Raw genomic sequence first — 18,243 nt, forward strand, 5'->3', positions numbered from 1 at the left:
GCACCTTGTGGAATTTGACTCTGTGGTCGCGATGACGCGGTGCCTGGACTGTCATCTGTGATGTCAGCAGAGTGGACTTCAGACCGCTCTCTGCTGAAAACAGTCACAGGAGTGCAGAACGAACTGCACTCCTGTGATCCATAGGAGATGTACAGCCAAACGAGCTTTGGCTGTACATCTCCTTTAAATATCCTTAAAAGAAAACCTGCTGAAAGAAATACAAGGTCTGCCATTACTGAGCATTTGATAGCTACCTCGCTAGCTCTTGTTCCAATAGCTTTGAGTCCTGACATGAAATAAGCATGCACTCAGTGAAATCAAGTTTCAGACATTTATTGTTTTTTATTCATACATCCCAGCAGGCCAACAAATATTACAAAGTTAACATTTTTGTATAGATCACCTACAATGGCTTGAAAATTGCACATGTATGGGATTTTTGATGAGCATATCATCCCCAAAGGACCGTTGCTGAGTGCTAGAGGATTCCTGATTTAAAAATGGACATAGTGTTCTTCTCACATTGTGGCTTTTTATGGACGCTGGAAATACTGAACTATTCAATGATGTGAACATACTGTATATTGTGTTGCAGTGTAAATTCATTAGAAACTCTTTCAGACATCAGATCTGAAATGTGACCTTTTATAAATAAGTTGTGAGCCTTTAATCAATTTAAATAAATGACTGGTTTTTATAGGAGAAATTTCAAAATTTGCATAAAAGTCACACAACCTTTTTATGTAACCAATAGCTAAAAATAATGGATTAAGATTTTCGATTATACTGCTGACATAAACATTTCTCAGTGATCACATTCCTTTGAACTGCTCCATGATAGAAATCAACTGCTGATTGCGTTTTTCAATCATTTGCTGCTCTTCTTTTAACTTTTTATGTTGTAGAAGAATTTCCTCCTGAGTAGTAATTAGAAGACATTTGTGAGTTACACCATGCAGCAGATTCTTACAAATTTACATTAAACTGTTTTCTTTTAAAGTGTTCTAATTTGTTTGGCAGGACTGTTACAGACCAGAGTCACCGTCAAAGATGCAAACATCTCATTAAATTCAGGGAGTAGTACTAAAACGTACTTGTCTAAACCTAAAAACAAAAATGTAACATTGAAATTTACCAGTCTTGAAGACCAGGGTCAATGGATTTTTATTCACTTCAGGGGAAAAATCAGGGCAAGGGACATGACTTACCTTTATATTATATAAATTTTATAATGTGTCCTGGTTTAGCAGTGAATGACTGCTCTCATTATCTCCTGGCATGCTAGGAAAAGAAAGGTAAGTCATGTCCCTTTTTTTTTTTTTGTTAAACTTTGGTTTTAAAGTAATCTGCATGAGACTGCCCAATAGGCTCCAGACCGGGGTCCCTTAAAATGCCCAAACCTGCTTAGACCTTATCTGTACACTAGCTCTTAAGCTGGCCTAATGTTAAATTACATTTTTAACACATTAAAACATATGTGGATAAATAATGCAATGATATAAGGTAGTTACAGAATTTAAACCTATAGTAAGAAGTTATCACCTTACTACATTAGTCTTGATTGATGCCTCGAAATTTTAGAGCTGCTGTTGTCTGGGATTTCTATTTTTTTGTTGCCATGGCAACTATATTTTCTTCTGAGTAGACTATCTATTTTTCTCTACTGCTTTGTCTTCTTAAAACAGAAGGTATTCACATAAAATCATGTACATCATACAGCTGCAAGAAAAAGTATGTGAACCCTTTGGAATCATATGGATTTCTGCACAAATTGGTCATAAAATGTGATCTGATCATCATCATCTAAGTCACAACAATAGACAATCTCAGTCTGCTTAAACTAATAACACACAAAGAATGAAATGTTGCCATGTTTTTATTGAACACACCATGTAAACATTCACCGTGCAGGTGGAAAAAGTATAAGAACCCTTGGATTTAATAACTGGTTGAACCTCCTTTGGCAGCAATAACTTCAACCAAACGCTTCCTGTAGTTGCAGATCAGATGTGCACCACGGTCAGGAGTAATTCTTGACCATTCCTCTTTACAGAACTGTTTCAGTTCAGCAATATTCTTGGGATGTCTGGTGTGAATCGCTTTCTTGAGGTCATGCCACAGCATCTCAATCGGGCTGAGGTCAGGACTCTGACTGGGCCACTTCAGAAGGCGTATGTTCTTCTGTTTAAGACATTCTGTTGTTGATTTACTTCTATGCTTTGGGTCATTGTCCTGTTGCAACACCCATCTTCTGTTGAGCTTCAGCTGGTAGACAGATGGCCTTAAGTTCTCCTGCAAAATGTCTTGATAAACTTGGGAATTAATTTTTCCTTCAATGATAGCAATCCGTCCAGGCCCTGACGCAGCAAAGCAGCCCCAAACCATGATGCCCCCACCACCATACTTCACAGTTGGGATTAGGGTTTGATGTTGGTGTGCTGTGCCTCTTTTTCACCACACATAGTGTTGTGTGTTTCTTCCAAACAACTCAACTTTGTTTTCATCTGTCCACAGAATATTTTGCCAGTACTGCTGTGGAACATCCAGGTGCTCTTGTGCAAACTGTAAACGTGCAGCAATGTTTTGTTTGGACAGCAGTGGCTTCCTCTGTGGTATCCTCCCATGAAATCCATTCTTTATTGTAGATTCGCTAACAGGGATGTTAGCATTTGCCAGTGACTTTTGTAAGTCCTTAGCTTACACTCTAGGATTCTTCTTCACCTCATTGAGCAGTCTGCGCTGTGCTCTTGCAGTCATTTTTACAGGACGGCCACTCCTAGGGAGAGTAGCAGCAGTGCTGAAATTTTTCCATTCATAGACAATTTGTCTTACCGTGGACTGATGAACAGCAAGGCTTTTGGAGATATTTTTATAACCCTTTCCAGCAAGTCAACAATTCTTAATCGTAGGTCTTCTGAGAGCTCTTTTGTGCGAGGCATCATTCACATCAGGCAATGCTTCTTGTAAAAAGCAAACCCAGAACTGGTCTGTGTTTTTTATAGGGCAGCTGTAACCAACACCTCCAAACTCATCTTATTGATTGGACTCCAGTTGGCTGACATCTCACTCCAATTAGCTCTTGGAGATGTCATTAGTCTAGGGGTTCGTATACTTTTTCCACCTGCACTGTGAATGTTTACATGGTGTGTTCAATAAAAACATGGCAACATTTCATTCTTTGTGTGTTATTAGTTTAAGCAGACTGTGATTGTCTATTGTTGTGACTTAGATGATGATCAGATCACATTTTATGACCAATTTGTGCAGAAATCCATATCATTCCAAAGGGTTCACATAATTTTTCTTGCAGCCGTATGTCCAAAAAACAAGATATTCTTATTTTAGGATAGTGGATAGAGCAATGCAATTTTTTTTTTTTTTATTTGTCTTCAAGCATGCACCCAAGATAGTGATGTATAGTGTAACTTAATGTCATCATAGTGAAATGTTGGTGCCTTTTGGCTTAACTTGCAATACACTAAAACGCTTCTCCCCCTACACTCTGGTTTGTTAACTGTCCCTAAACATCCTCACATCCAATGCAGGGCTGCAAATTATCTTCTGTACTTGATGACGTCAAGCGACCTATAACCACATAGGGGGAGAAGAAGCTGCAGGTGGTTGTTCTACAGCCTGTAGAGGACCTACAAGGAGTGGGCCAGAAAAACAGCTTTTTCTGGTACTTTACTTTTTCCGCATTGCTGTTCAGATCACATGCGATGTCTGTGCGATGAGATTTCAGCCATACAAACTGGTGCAGGACCCTTTTTTTGGTTCGCACTAGAATCTGATCGCATGGGTGTTCACACCCATGCGATCCGATTCCTGCACCATTTCACAGTTCGCACTGCGATCTGCGAGCCAATCTGGGGGTGTCATTAACTGTACATTGATGCTCCCAGCGATTCGTAGATTTCAGTGTGAACCACTGTGCGATTCTGGTACGATGCGGGAATTGGCACTGAATCGCAGGGTTTCCCGCATCGCACCAGTGTGAACTGGGACTTAGACCTAATTGACGGAGGTTTTATGTTTTCCCTAGAGTTCAGGTTTTCTGATAGCAAAGGACTGATAGAATGAAAAGAAGGTGCTACTGATTTTTTAGGTGCCGTGATAATTGGACAAATGCATATCATAACTATATGTTTTCTAAAAATACATTAAAATCATTTTGGCGGGCACAAACACAGCAGAACTTACAAAATTCCTGCCAAATTCCTCACTAAATGTAATAGCTAAAATTGTATTTGTCATTAAAATAACACATTTTTGTAAATGTTAAATTGTTCTTTATTGCAAAACTGTTAAGCAAAGGTACAGAAAGCTTTAAAACAATATATAGGGGCTGGCATTCACCTATGTATTTGGCTAATGCCCAATTGCAGTGCCATGTAGGCCCCTGTACTGGTTTATGGTGGGTAAAATGACACAGACATAGATTCTTCTGCAACGCAGTGTATTACAATGTGGCAACAATGCAGTTTTTTTGTTGCATTATAGGCTTTACATGGTCACAAAGGGCTGTACGTCATCTGGTAGGAGCATATGTCTGTGCTTATGTAGCATCCTACAGGTAGGTGCTAGGTAAAGTATAGTGGGCCTTGGCTGCTTAACTGCAGGGCCATGATTTCAGCTGGACTATCATGTCTCCCAGGTGGGGTTACTGAGAGGGGAGTCTCCCCACTGGCTCTGTGAGAGGATTCTCATAGGGCAGTGGAGGAAACCCAATCAGTGGCTCAGTCAGACTTGTATCTACCCCAGAAGGCATATTCTGCTGCAGAGGATTCTGGGAGTGGGTATAAGTTTGAAGGGAACGCATGACACAGCGTCTTTCCTTGCGGGAAGCAGAGTTCCCAGGAGGGAGAGTACGGCTGTCTCTCCTCCTGTCATAGAAAAAAAGGTATCCTGGGTGGCGGCCTGCGAATCCAAAGAGTGTGAAGCCGAGCTGCAGAGGGGATCCCGTGTGCCGAGAACCAGCGGAGAAAGAGAGGGGTCCATTTTCAGGAAAGCCTACAAAGGTTGTGAGTACTGTGGACTGCCCCTGGGGGTCTGCCTAGAGTCAGAGGGGACCACTCTGGAGAAGGATGCAGCTGTGTCCCTGTGACTTTTGGGATCAGAAATGTGCTCTGTGTGTGAATTAGGCCTTGGCACTGTATTCATTAGGGCACTGTGGCCTGTGCAGCATTATGAGTGGTTTGCTTATGTGGCTGGAGCTACATGTAGACAGCCTATGTTACTCTATAGAGATGCAGTGGCTGTATGAACACAGCTGCAGGTTCTAATTTAACAGGCATATTGGTGTGGTTGTATGAGCCTGAATGCAGACAGTGCACAGCAGCTATGTCCCCATAGACCTAGCGTAACATAGGCTGCCTGCTCGTAGCTCCATGCAGCTTCAGCCATGTAAATACACAGCTCATCACACTGTGTGGGCGAGAGCACCCATTTAAATGAGCCCTTAGACCTGATTTACACAAGTATATCATAAGATACTCCCATGTATATTTGTGAAGGCAGTCCCATTTATGTCAATTGGGATGTAGTGGCTACACGGACACATCTATGTGGGTGCACAGCCAGTGTTTGTTCAGGGCCAACAGCAACCTGGCTGTCAAATTGGGAACAGCGGCTGTATCTGTGCACTGTATCCCATTTGACATTAATGGGATGCTTTCTTTCATGCTCCACGAATGACGGACTATTGGACATTTTGCATTACTACAGTCTTCTGCATAAAGCTACATCTACATTGCGGAAGGAACTTTTTACATTTTAAACGTGAACAGTCATACAAGTTAAGTGATTAATCTTTGGGCACTGCATATCTCTTCACCTTTCTATGGAAAATATAATATATTTATCGGCTCCCTTCCTCATCCAGAAATCGATACAACATGTACCCTGGCAGCAGCTGACAGCTGGAAGGGGGGGTGAGAAAGAGAAGCTGGCGGTGCTGCAGGGGAGAGGGGCACATGGAGATTGGTACTACAGGGGTTAAATAGGGGGCAATAAGTTGGATCAGAGGGGCAGGAGGGGTTTTAGCGAGGGGAAGGGAGATATCAGAGCAGTGGGAAAAAGGAAGGAGCAGCGACAGGGTCACATTTTAGATGAGTGGCTTCTCAGCCACTGATTACAACTATTGTTTTGTTCAGCAGAGTCTGCTGAACAATTCTACTGTAAATTCATGTTCACTGAAGTGACCATGAGTTTATAGCAGAGGGGGAAATTCAGTTGATATAAGGACGGATCTGGCCAGCTGGAAATGCTTCTGTAGATCTGTATACCTTATGTCCATGGCAGTAAAAGGGTTACATAAATCTTTTGACTTGGCTTCCTAGGTCACCCGCGCACCCAAAACAAGCCTGAATTGGTTAAATCTTGAATTTTGTTACCTAGTCTTGCTTGGTTCTAAGCAACAGCAGCCAGGACAAATTGATCGCTAAACATAATATCCTGATGACAAGACAAAACTGAGCAACCTATTCTGGTGTATCCATACTGTATACTTCTGTGGATACATGAAGCAACTTACCCGTAGCTTACTGATCTCTCGCCTTTCCTTATCATTTTCTTCTGCTCTTGCTTTGAGCCAAACTTCGTTTTGCATCTTATGTTTTTCTAACATTTCTTGGAGTTCCTAAACATGGGTCAATTAAATAAAAAGAAAAAGCAATATTTTAAATATCCTTCCAAAATTTTCACATCTTTAAGGCCCTGTTCACACCTCAGTGTATTTCAGCTCGTAAAACGCTTATCTCTGGATTCTCAAAACTCCCAACAAGCAAAATTCTATTCATTTCAATGGCCCCTGTTCACATCTGAGCATTTTGTCCCCTGAAGGAAAAAGCCTGAAGCTCAAAAAAAGTACATGAGCTACTTTTTTGGCAGATTACAAGCGTTTTTGTTAGATGTCAATGCCTGCCTCCAAACACCTGCAAAAAAATGCCCAAAAAACCTGAAAAAAGCCCCAAAAAAAAACCCGTCTGAAAACGATACGCTCAGGTGTGAATGGAGCCTCAAGCTTAGTAAACCAAACAGATATAAACCTGTTGTTGAATCTTGCATTGCCTTTGAAATTCTTCCTTTTCTTGATAGAATGTGGCCTTCTCCCGTGCAAAGTTAGCCTTTTCACTAAAGGTACAAAAAAAAAAAATACACATATATATAAAAAAACTGTATTTTGTGTTGTACGAAGAATAAAATATTGTATACTTAACAGCAACATCTGTGAAAATAAATTCAGTTTTGGAGAGCAAGTTTAGGCTAATGCAGGATTGAAAACTACTTATGAACTGTCATAAATAGGAAAAAAACTAATTGTTATGCTTGTTAGCTTGTTTTTCTAATTCAGGCACCCCAGCTTGACCCTGTTAAAGGTCCTACTGAATTTTCTCCAATACAGTCATAGCAATACAGCCTGGTGAACGTTTTTTTTTTATTGGATAATGAAGAAACAGCAGATCACTGTTGTCATCTATAAGCTCCCTCCTGCAATCAACAAGCTCCATTTATTTGGTACACAGCTCAGTGCCATGCAGTAAAGCCACTTTCTCTACCAGCTTGAACAGTGATTTTCACCGAATTACAGGAGGCTAGCTCAAAGACAGTTTGAAGTACTGTTTACAATACATCAAGTGTATCTATGGTCAACATTTAAAATCCTATATTAATTTCCACATTTCATCTAAATTATTTCTAGCCTACTACTTTTAATCTGAATGGTCAGGAAGTTTGTGAACGCTGTAACACATATTCACTATGCTCTGTGTAAATGCACTGCTGTATTACACATTTCAAAGCCTGCCTTCTGAACTACAGAGGTGCTGAAAGGGGGAGTTTCAGGAGGCGGAGTTAGCACAGGAATGACAGATTGCAGGCAAGGCACCATGGGATATGTTGTTCTTTGATTTTGAAAGTAAATCAAAGGAATGAGCAGAGAAGCTGCAAAGCATGCTCAGAATCTAGGAAGTTGGCGAAAGAGATGGCCAGTAGATCGGCAGCACTCACAATATATAAGGAGATTTAAGCAGGCTTATATTTGATTGTCAAATAACTAATGTTTGTATTGTTATTACAATGCAGGACATCCTAAATTTCACAACACTGCACTTCCTACCAACTGATCCGGGCCTTTCAAACTGTTCACACGCGCAGTGCGTCCTCTCCCAGGTCCAGCTTAGCTTAGTAATGGCCGCTCAAACTCTGCACGTGTGCTCGGCTAGAGAAGGCCGCTAGCTTTTCCCTTTTTTTTGGAGGTTTTTTTGTCCGTATAAAAACTTTATTCCTTTTTTTATTATTTTTGTTAGTTTTTTTTTGTGGCTCTACAAAAATGATCACAGTCAAAAAATAAAAATCTTAAGTTACAATCTATCTTAGTTAACAGACTGAAGAAAACAATGTGATTATTATAATGCAAGCACAGTATAAAGTTAATTAAAAATCAACATACTAGCAAGATTTTATAGTAACCTACAAATAGCAAAAATAAAATAAAAAGTATCCAATAAGTTACAGGTTAGTGTTTGTGAGGAAATATGGTATAGTCTGCAAGCAATATAAACAAACAATGGGTTGGGTAAAAGCTAATAATGATGACCAAAAAAAAAAGACTGTAGCCACTATCTGGGTGTTCGCAAAGCTATACCTTCTAAAGCTGGCCGTTTAAAGCCCTATAAAAACATCCACCTTTCTTACTAGTATTGTGTTTTTCTTGGGTGGGTGACCTTTTATTCTATTGCCTCCCATTGCTCCTGCTGGGATCCCCATCATATACTCACGTAAATGTATTATATATAGATGATTTTTACACTGTTTTCAGATATTTATTTATGCACTATAATTTGAATGCACTTTATTAAAGGAGAGTGCTTCACTTTTTTGTGACTATATATGTGCCAATATACCTCTGCATAAAGAGACCATCCCCCGGATCCAGAGGCGTAACTAGAACCTTCAGGGCCCAGGTGCAAGAAACCATGAAGGGACCCCTGGCCAGGGCCCTTCCCTTCAAGCCTGGGGCTCTTCCCATTGATCGTTGCTGGGCCCTTTATTACGGTCCCGCAGTGGGACCCTTTCACAAGTTCTGCAGTGGGGCCCCCTTCCTGCCATCTTGGGGACTCCCCACGGTGGTGGAATGCCGGGGCCCGGTCGCAAGTGTGACCTTACATACAGAGGAACTGATTTAGTATACAGAGGAACCAATCTCCTCCATTTTTCTCCTGCAGCTACAGGAGGAAAAAGGAGGACAGTGATTTCTCTACATGCTGCCCCCTTGCCCCCTCCTATCCAGGTGTACAGGGGAGCCGCACAGGCCCCCTGGAGCATGGGGCCCGGTTGCAATTGCAACCCCTATAGTTACGCCCCTGCCCGGATCCACACATTGACAGTTCAGATAATCTGCCTGCCAATTCCTGGGATGTCGATTGTGGACAGAGCAGAAACCATTTTCTGCCCAAAACAGTATGTGGTGAACCTCTATCACTGCTGATGCCATCCCTAATTTTTCACATGTGCCAACACCTTGGCACTGTCCCATTGTATCAGCACAGGATGACCCCCCTGAAAAATCTGTTGAGTAGAGAATAGACACCCGGATGGCTTGGAGTTCCAAAATATTGACTGGAAGGCAAGCCTCCTCCAAGTAACAACTGGTGCACACCTAAGAGTCCTATGAAGGAGAGTCAGATAGCGCAGGATATCTAGGCTTCCTTTTTTGGGTCAGCCATGTTACCTAAAGGTGACTCACAAGCTTCCTCAACCACAATTGCCACTAACTGACCTCTTGACAAGAGAAGGATACTTACCCAGACAGCCACTCAAGGAAGTGATCAGTAACAGGGGAAGAGGCTGCTATCCAAAACAATAGCCTGCACAGTACCAAAAATAGTTTTCAATGGTTTCAGCACTGCTGTTAAGGGGAAGAAATAACTGCTGCACAACTCCTTTAAAGGCTTTGGTTCAGACTGTGCATGCATGTTTAGTGTCCCAAATACAGGAAAGATACTGCAGATATGCAATAAAATAAACCAGCAACCTGTATTGACTAGTCAGATTTCTTATTCTTAAATTCAGATCAGTTAAGTGGTGATTTATGGTTGCTTTGGGCTACTAAACTCATTATACTGCATGTATATGAGTCTCTAGGATGCTCAGATTTCTTGACAAAAACATAGCAGAGAAAAAACTAGCCTAGAAAAAAGATTGACTAATAACTGAATGCATAAAATCACTTCAGAAAGTGCCCTCCAGAAAGGGCCATCAACTATTATTTGCAAATAATGTTTCAATATGAATTATACTTGGAAGAGTAGTAGGTAGTAAAATGAGTAGTTATGTAGTAGCCATTATATAAGTAAAACCATACATTATTAGAATACTTGCTGATTTCCTATGCTTTATGATACAAAGTAGCCAGATGGTGGCAGTAGAGGACCAGTTCCAACCTTAATGTCATATATAGTCATCAAGAGTTGGACTAGGACAATAAGGAGAACAGATTTTGGGTGAGCAAGCAAAGGAACAAAACTAGGTTTTAAAAAATATAAACATTAAAAACTATAGCCTGTACTTTTTAGTAATCAGCTTAACATTTCTAGAGGGCCTCAACTGTAGCCACTAACACAAAGAGGGCTGCACAATAACAGTGCCTTTTTGTATATTGAAGTGTCACATTAGGCAGCACTTTCAGAATGGGCTGTAGCACACACCATGCTATTTTGGTCCTACTGTATTTTTCTTTTTTTAATATTTTTTGCTATGCATCCCAAAGCAAACTGAAGAGAAAGTGTGAGTAAAATAAGCCCCATCCATGGTGTCAGTTGCAGTAATAGCAAACCCCAGCATTGGTGATAGTGGCTGCAATTAAAGCACTAGTGGCAGTGGAATTTGCAATAAAAGCGCTGGTGGCAGTGGAAGTTGAAATCAAAGCGCTGGTGGCAGTGGTAGTTGCAATCAAAGTGCTGGTGGCAGTGATAGTACTGTGACCACCCTCCCACTCCTGCACTGTTGCTTAGTTGTAGTGCTATGTACCCTCCCTTCACCTTTAGTGGTCATTGGCAGTGCCAAGGATAGGTTCACTTTAAAAAAACAAAAAAAACAAATAACAATAAATGCATTTTAGAAGCCTAAAAAGCATTGCACCAGTGATCAGCAGACCGCTGATGCCATGCAGGTCTCCTGCAGGCTGTCAGTGTAAGCTGTCTGCCCCGTGCATTGCACAGCCAGGCAGTTTTACAGGAAGACTCAATAAATTACCAAAGAGCTCAACAGCGCCATAATCAGTTCATTTAGAACTACAAGCCAACAGGTGCAAAGGATGCCGGGACTTGTAGTTCGATCATACAAAGAACTCGTTAAATGAATGACGTGGCCGTGTGAGTCCTGCACGACCATGCTATTTTCAAAAAGTGACAGTTAGTTTGGGGAACTTCTCCCCGTACTGCTGTCACAGAGAGAGTGGGCAGTGGCTGCAGCAGTGGGAACGTGTTACATGTTCCCAAAGGTGAACATATCCTTTATTTGTACTGCCAGGCATTGTGCTGCCTGACAGTAAAGTCTTTTTTATCAGTGCTGGGTGCTGGAACACAGACACCGCCGACACCCCATTGTCGCTCTGCTACACTCTAGTGGACCCAGCCCTGCATATTGATCTCCAGGGCCATAAAGTATAGATGATTATATCCTTGCATTCATCTATTTTTTTTTTTTCAGATAGATGAGGGGTTACTCTCAAACCTGAGTAGAGGAAAAAATAGAGATTGCTGGTGTGAACTTAAATATTTATTGTCCAGGCTCTATACATATTAGTCTCTGTATTTCTTTCAGCATAACACAATTTAAAGGGAACTTGTGCTTTGCCCATGCAAAAGATAGCAACCTGGTTGGTAATGCCCCAATACCATATACACACCTTTAATTTGCTTCTCTGCTACTCTGTTTAGCTGGAGCAGGTAAAGAAGAGATGTGTAAGCTCCAAATTGCCCTAGTAAGAGCTTACACTGTTGTTGAAACTCTCCCTCCTCTATATGGCAGCATTGGGCTAACCACCATTGCTGTAACATGAGTCACATAATACCTAGAAGTATCAGATATTTTTGTGCATCTGGTGGTTGAAGAAGCAGCAAAATAATAAAGGGAAAGTAAGTATTTGTTGCTGGGGAAAATACACTGCTCAAATAAAATTAAAGGAACACTTTGAAAACACATCAGATCTCTATGAGGAAAAATATCATGGTGGATTTCTATACTGATTTGGACTGGACAATATGTTAGGAACGAAAGGATGCCACATTGTTTGATGGAAATTAAAATGATTAAACTACAGAGGCCGGAATTTAAAGACCCCAAACATCAAAGTGAAAAAATGATGTAACAGGCTAGTCCATTTTGCTGAAATTTCATTGCAGCAACTCAAAATGGTACTCAGTAATTTCTATGGCCCCCACGTGTTTGTATGCATGCCTGACAACGTCGGGGCATGCTCCTAATGAGACGACGGATGGTGTCCTGGGCTATTTCCTCCCATGTCTGGACCAGGACATAACTGAGCTCCTTAACAGACTGAGGTGCAACCTGGTGGCGTTGGATGGACCAAAACATAATGTCCCAGAGGTGTTCTTTTGGATTTAGTTCAAGTGAGTGTGGGGGGCCATTTAATGGTATTAATTCCTTCATCCTTCAGGAACTGGCTGCATACTCTCACGGCATGAGGCCGGGGATTGTCATACACCAGAAGGAACCCAGGACCCACTGCACCAGCATAGGGTCTGAAAATGGGTCCAAGGATTTCGTCCCAATACCTAATGGCAGTCAGGGTGCCATTGTCTAGCCAGTAGAGATCTGTGCATCATTCCATGGATATGCCTCCCCAGACCATCACTGACCCACCACCAAACTGGTCATGCTGAACAATGTTACAGGCAGCATAACATTGATCAATGTATGACTAGCTTTAAAATTTAAAGTAATATTTGGTGAACATGTCTGTTTTTATTGTCAAAAATACAAGATAGGGTATCCTACGTAACATAATTACAATATAAAATGCACCTCAGATGCCCTGATCATCTCCTACATCATTTTGAAAGGATTGGATGACAATAACATAATCAATAGCAACCGAGTTCCTGGGCAAAGAACTTTCAACTGCTGGCTGTCCCTGGCTTTATCTGGAGGAAAGAAGTATACAGCCACTGATCTGTATACTTGTTCTTGGTATGTGACAGTGAAGGTCTTGAAGCCATTGAATAAGCATAACCAGCATTCAGTGGATATGTACATCTTTCGCTCAGCACAGGTTTGGCTATGTCTTTTTTTTTTTTTTTTTTGAGGGCAGACAGTTAGTATTACCATATTGTGCTTAAAATGTTGAGGTTGAGGGCAGAGGAATTGTTTTCTACTAATGGGATCATCTTTCAAATAAAAAATAAGAAGAAAAAAACTGAACACTATAACAATAGTTACATATTGTTAATTGATACATTTTCTGAACAAAGGTAACTAATAACATGGATTAGCGAGCATATTAAAGATTTAAAAGAAAATACTTACAGATCAAATTTTTCAAATTCAGAGTCTAGTAAGACGAAGGCTGATTTTATCTTTTCTATTGCTTGGCTACGTACAAACATGAAGCTGCTTTCTTTAACTTCCTGTTAGAAGAAATATATAATATACATGAAAAAGGGACCAACATAACATACTATACATTACTATACTACACAGTATTAGAATGTGAACTACAATAAATGGTTATACTTTTCTAAGATTGCAGCTTCCTTGGCTGCAAAAGATTTAAGCATTCCGTTTCACTTTAAAATGGCTGAAAGATTTTCTTTAAATACACTGCTCAAAAATATTAAAGGAAACACATCAGATTTCTATGGGAAAAATATCATGCTCGATATCTATACTGATATGGACTGGGTAATATGTTAGGAATGAAAGGATGCCACATTGTTTGATGGAAATTAAAATGATCAAACTAAACAGATGCCTGAATTCAAAGACACCCTGAAAATCAAAGTGAAAAAATGATGCCACAGGCTAGTCCATTTTGTCCATTTCATTGCAGCAACTCAAAATTGTACAGTTTGTATGGTCCCCACGTGCTTGTATGCATGCCTGACAACGTCGGGCATGCTCCTAATGAGAGGACGGATAGTGTTCTGGGGTATTTCCTCCCAGATCTGGACCAGGGCATCACTGAGCTCCTGAACAGACTGAGGTGCAACCTGGCGGCGTCGGATGGACCGAAACATAATGTCCCAGGTGTTCTATAGGATTTAGGTCAGGTGAGCGTGGGGTCCATTCAATGGTATCAATTCCTTCATCCTTCATGAACTGGCTGCATACTCTCGCCGCATGAGGCCTCGCATTGTCGTACACCAGAAGGAACCCAAGACCCACTGCACTAGCGTAGGGTCCAAGGATTTCATCCCGATACCGAATGGCAGTCAGGGTGCCATTGTCCAGCCTGTAGAGGTCTGTGTGTCCTCCCATGGATATGCCTCCCCAGACCATCACTGACCCACCACCAAACTGGTCATGCTGAACAATGTTACAGGCAGCATAACGTTGTCCATGGCTTCTTCAGACCTTTTCACGTCTGTCACATGTGTTCAGGGGGAACCTGTTCTCATCTGTGAAAAGCACAGGGCACCAGTGGCAGACCTACCAATTCTGGTGTTTAATGGCAAATGCCAATTGAGCTCCACAGTGCTGGGTAGTGAGCACAGGGCCCTCTATAGGGGGTCCAGCCATCAGGCGACCCTCATAAAATCTGTTTCTGATTGTTTGGTCAGAGACATTCACACCAGTAGTCTGCTGAAAGTTATTTTGTAGGGCCCTAGCAGTGTTTGTCCTGTTCCTTCTTGCACAAAGGAGCAGATACCGGTCTTGCTGATGGGTTAAGGACCTTCTACTGCCCTGTCCAGCTCTCCTAGTGTAACTGTCTGTCTCCTAGAATCTCCTCTGTGCTCTTGAGCCTGTGCTGGGAGACACAGCAAACCTTTTGGCAATGGCAGGTATTGATGTGCCATCCTGGTGGAGTTGGACTGCCTGTGCAACCTCTATAGGGTCCAGATATTGCCTGATGCTACCAATAGTGACACTGACCCTAGCCAAATGCAAATCTAGTGAAAAACAGTCAGAAAACATGAGCAGGGAAAAAAAATTACAGTGGCCTCCACCTGTAAAACCATTCCTGTTTTGGAGGTTGTCTCATTGTTGTCGATCTAGTGCACCTGTTGTTAATTTCATTAACACCAAAGCAGCTGAAATTGATTAACAATCCCCTCTGCTACTTAACTGACCAGATCAATATCCCAGGAGTTTGACTTGATGCTATACTCTGTGACTACGTGATTGGAGTGCATGTGGTTTCGGCAGCGCGCGCCATGGTAGGAGAAAGGCGGTGATCACCGCCTTCCTCTCTCGATTGTCCAGGAAATGGAGAGAAGACCCGCTTGCTTGTGTAAACAAAGCAGGCGGATCTTCTCTCAGACAGGCAGGGACTGAACAGCAGTTTCAGCTAAGATGAAAATGCGATCTGTCTGTGCCTGTCACAGAACCCCACACACAGTCAGTAAGCACAGAGGCATACATTTAACCCCTTTGATCACCCCCAGTATTAACCCCTTCCCTGCCAGTGTCATTTATACAGTAACAGTGCATATTATTTAGCACTGATTACTGTATTAGTGTCACTGGTCCCCAAAAAACCATAGTTACATAAAGTGTCAAAAATATCAGTTAGGGGTCCGATTTGTCCGCCGCAATGCCACAGTCCTGCTAAAAATCGCAGATCGCCGCCATTACTAATAAAAAAAATAAATAAATAAAAAAGTCCAAAAATCTATCCCGTAGTTTGTAAATGCTATAACTTTTGCGCAAACCAATTAAAATACGCTTTTTGGGATTTTTTTTTTTACCAGAAATATGTAGCAGAATACAAATTGGCCTACACTGATAAAAAAATAAAATTTTTAAAAATTTTTTTATTGGGAATGTTTTATAGCATAAAGTAAATAATATGGCGTTTTTTTCAAAATTGTCGCTCTTTTTCTGTTTATAGCGCAAAATCTAAAAACCGCAGAGGTGATCAAATACCACCAAAAGAAAGCTCTATTTGTGGGAAAAAAGGACATCAAATTTATTTGGGTACAGCGTTGCACGACCACGCAATTATCCATTAACGTAAGGCAGTGCCGAATCGCAAAAAATGGCCTGGTCGTTAAGGGGGCAAATCCTTCAGGGGCTGAAGTGGATATGGTTCGATATGGTGCAAAATACATGACCATTTATCCACCCTACATATAGCTTCATGGTTTGTTAGCCCTGCTCAATGCAAGTAATGGGTAGGGCAGAAGGAGCAATAAAACAGAATAATTAACTACCAGGATTGTGGTGATCTTGTGTACAAATATTTTTATTGTCTTCAGAATCACATATCTTATGTTTTACTATATGTCCCCTAATCTTTTGCAAACAACTTTAATTTCACATACTGATGAGCTGCCAGATTTAAAGGGAAAACAATAGTTAATCTTTTTTTGTTTTCTTACAATATTAAGCAAACATAAATGGCATGTACAAGAACTATTTACCCACTGGCAGTTTTGTTTGTTCCTTGGAATACAAGCCTCGCCTTTGGGAAAACAGCAAGTCATTCACAGGACCCATAGCATAGAGATATCCTGTGGTTCTGCATTGGCAGTGATAACATTATAGAGGTTATTGGCAGCATTTCCTAACACTGATCACCTATTCCTAACTAAACCATGTCCATTTCCATTATTTGGTAATGGGGTACCACATGCCATATACCCCAAAACACATACAGTAATGTAGAAGATACCCACATGGTATCAGGAACACATACTGCTAGTCTGCCTGTACTCCGTTAATATTGATTCATAAGAAAATTATTAAAATATAAGTACACAAGCTGAATTGTGTGAGCTGGCAAGATCTGTTGCCTGAGTTTAACCTAGTTATTTCATACAGAAAATATAGATGGTAACAAGTAGACAGTTTATGTCAAAACTAAACTTTAAACAAAAACACGCAACAGCACAATTCTACATACAAAGCACTTGTTTTGGTTCATATATATATATATATATAAAAATGAATATAACTGGTTACAACTTACAGGAATCGGCTGGGGAGCAGAGAAACTTGGTAGCTGTAGCGCACTTAACTGATACTTCACATTTGGAATTTTAGTTGGTGTATATCTGTATAAGCAAAATTATTTTAACAGTAACTTAGCATCACAATTACAATAAATATGGCTATCAGAATTGAATGGGGTAAATTGCTGGAATATCTTTCCTTTCATTGATTGAAACCCTTATGACAACATGACCCATAAAGATGATTGCCCAGAGGTAAGGAAACATCCATTGTCCATCAAGTTGGTATTATAGACAGTGGATACAGATATTGTACACAAAAACTATTTACTGTATGTTATTCCCAGAAGTGATAAAGTCAGTTTTCATGTCGTTGGAGTTTAAAGCAGTGTAGGCTGTACTATTTCCTTTGGATCAGTTAAGAAGCCAAGATAAAGAGACATAATAACAAAAAAAAGAAGCAATATGTATAAAAATAACATCAAAGTCCATTTTTATTTGGCTGCACTGGGTTACTCACTTTGTTATAGCCTTACTAAATAAACCTAAATGTGTTTGCACTCTAGCTCTGCCACTTGCCAACAAATGCTACTTTATTGGAAGCTCGGTCAGCTTTGCATCACATAAGTGCACAGATTTCCTGTCTCCAAAGTACATACCCATTGCTTATGCCTTGAATTCCACATTCTAATAAAATGTCCTTCATTACTATAAGGAAACATACAATAGGCAATTATAAACAAAATATATTTATAGACATTGTAATTACTTTCTCATTAAAACTCAGTCATGCATACCCAAGTTATAATACATAAACATTTGTTATATCCCCCACACTTTACTTTTTTTTAAGTAAATAAATAGTAAATCCAGAAACAGGTATCATATTGATATACATTTAAAATTATTTTACATTTGCATTAATAATCAATTTGATTAATTTTGTACAATAGGCAACTCACTGGGCTGTCTGTCTGATGGGTTTATGAGTCTCATAGCCATGACATCATTGAAGTCATTTTCTTTATTCCTTCCACCAAATATGTAAAGCTTTAAAATAAAAGTTAACGTAAGAGCAGCATTTGATACTAATTAAAAGAGCAACATG

At 40.5% G+C, this 18,243-nt stretch overlaps 1 protein-coding gene across 1 annotated transcript in view; it reads right to left on the reverse strand.

Annotated features, from left to right (window-relative positions):
* Positions 1 to 728: 728 nt before the first annotated feature.
* The window catches only part of LOC309544225 (kelch domain-containing protein 3-like), an 83,692-nt gene continuing 66,177 nt past the window's right edge, over positions 729 to 18,243 (reverse strand). The window contains exons 13-19 of the mRNA XM_082243118.1: positions 18,098 to 18,185; positions 17,795 to 17,843; positions 17,153 to 17,237; positions 13,549 to 13,649; positions 7,047 to 7,131; positions 6,533 to 6,637; positions 729 to 917 (exon numbers count right to left, since the gene is read on the reverse strand). Of these exons, the coding sequence (XP_082099244.1) occupies positions 813 to 917; positions 6,533 to 6,637; positions 7,047 to 7,131; positions 13,549 to 13,649; positions 17,153 to 17,237; positions 17,795 to 17,843; positions 18,098 to 18,185 (618 nt within the window). The 3' untranslated portion in view covers positions 729 to 812. The remainder of the gene's footprint in view (positions 918 to 6,532; positions 6,638 to 7,046; positions 7,132 to 13,548; positions 13,650 to 17,152; positions 17,238 to 17,794; positions 17,844 to 18,097; positions 18,186 to 18,243) is intronic.

The sequence above is a fragment of the Pelophylax lessonae genome (genome assembly GCF_965119305.1).
Source record: "Pelophylax lessonae genome assembly, chromosome: 1".
NCBI lineage: Eukaryota > Metazoa > Chordata > Amphibia > Anura > Ranidae > Pelophylax > Pelophylax lessonae.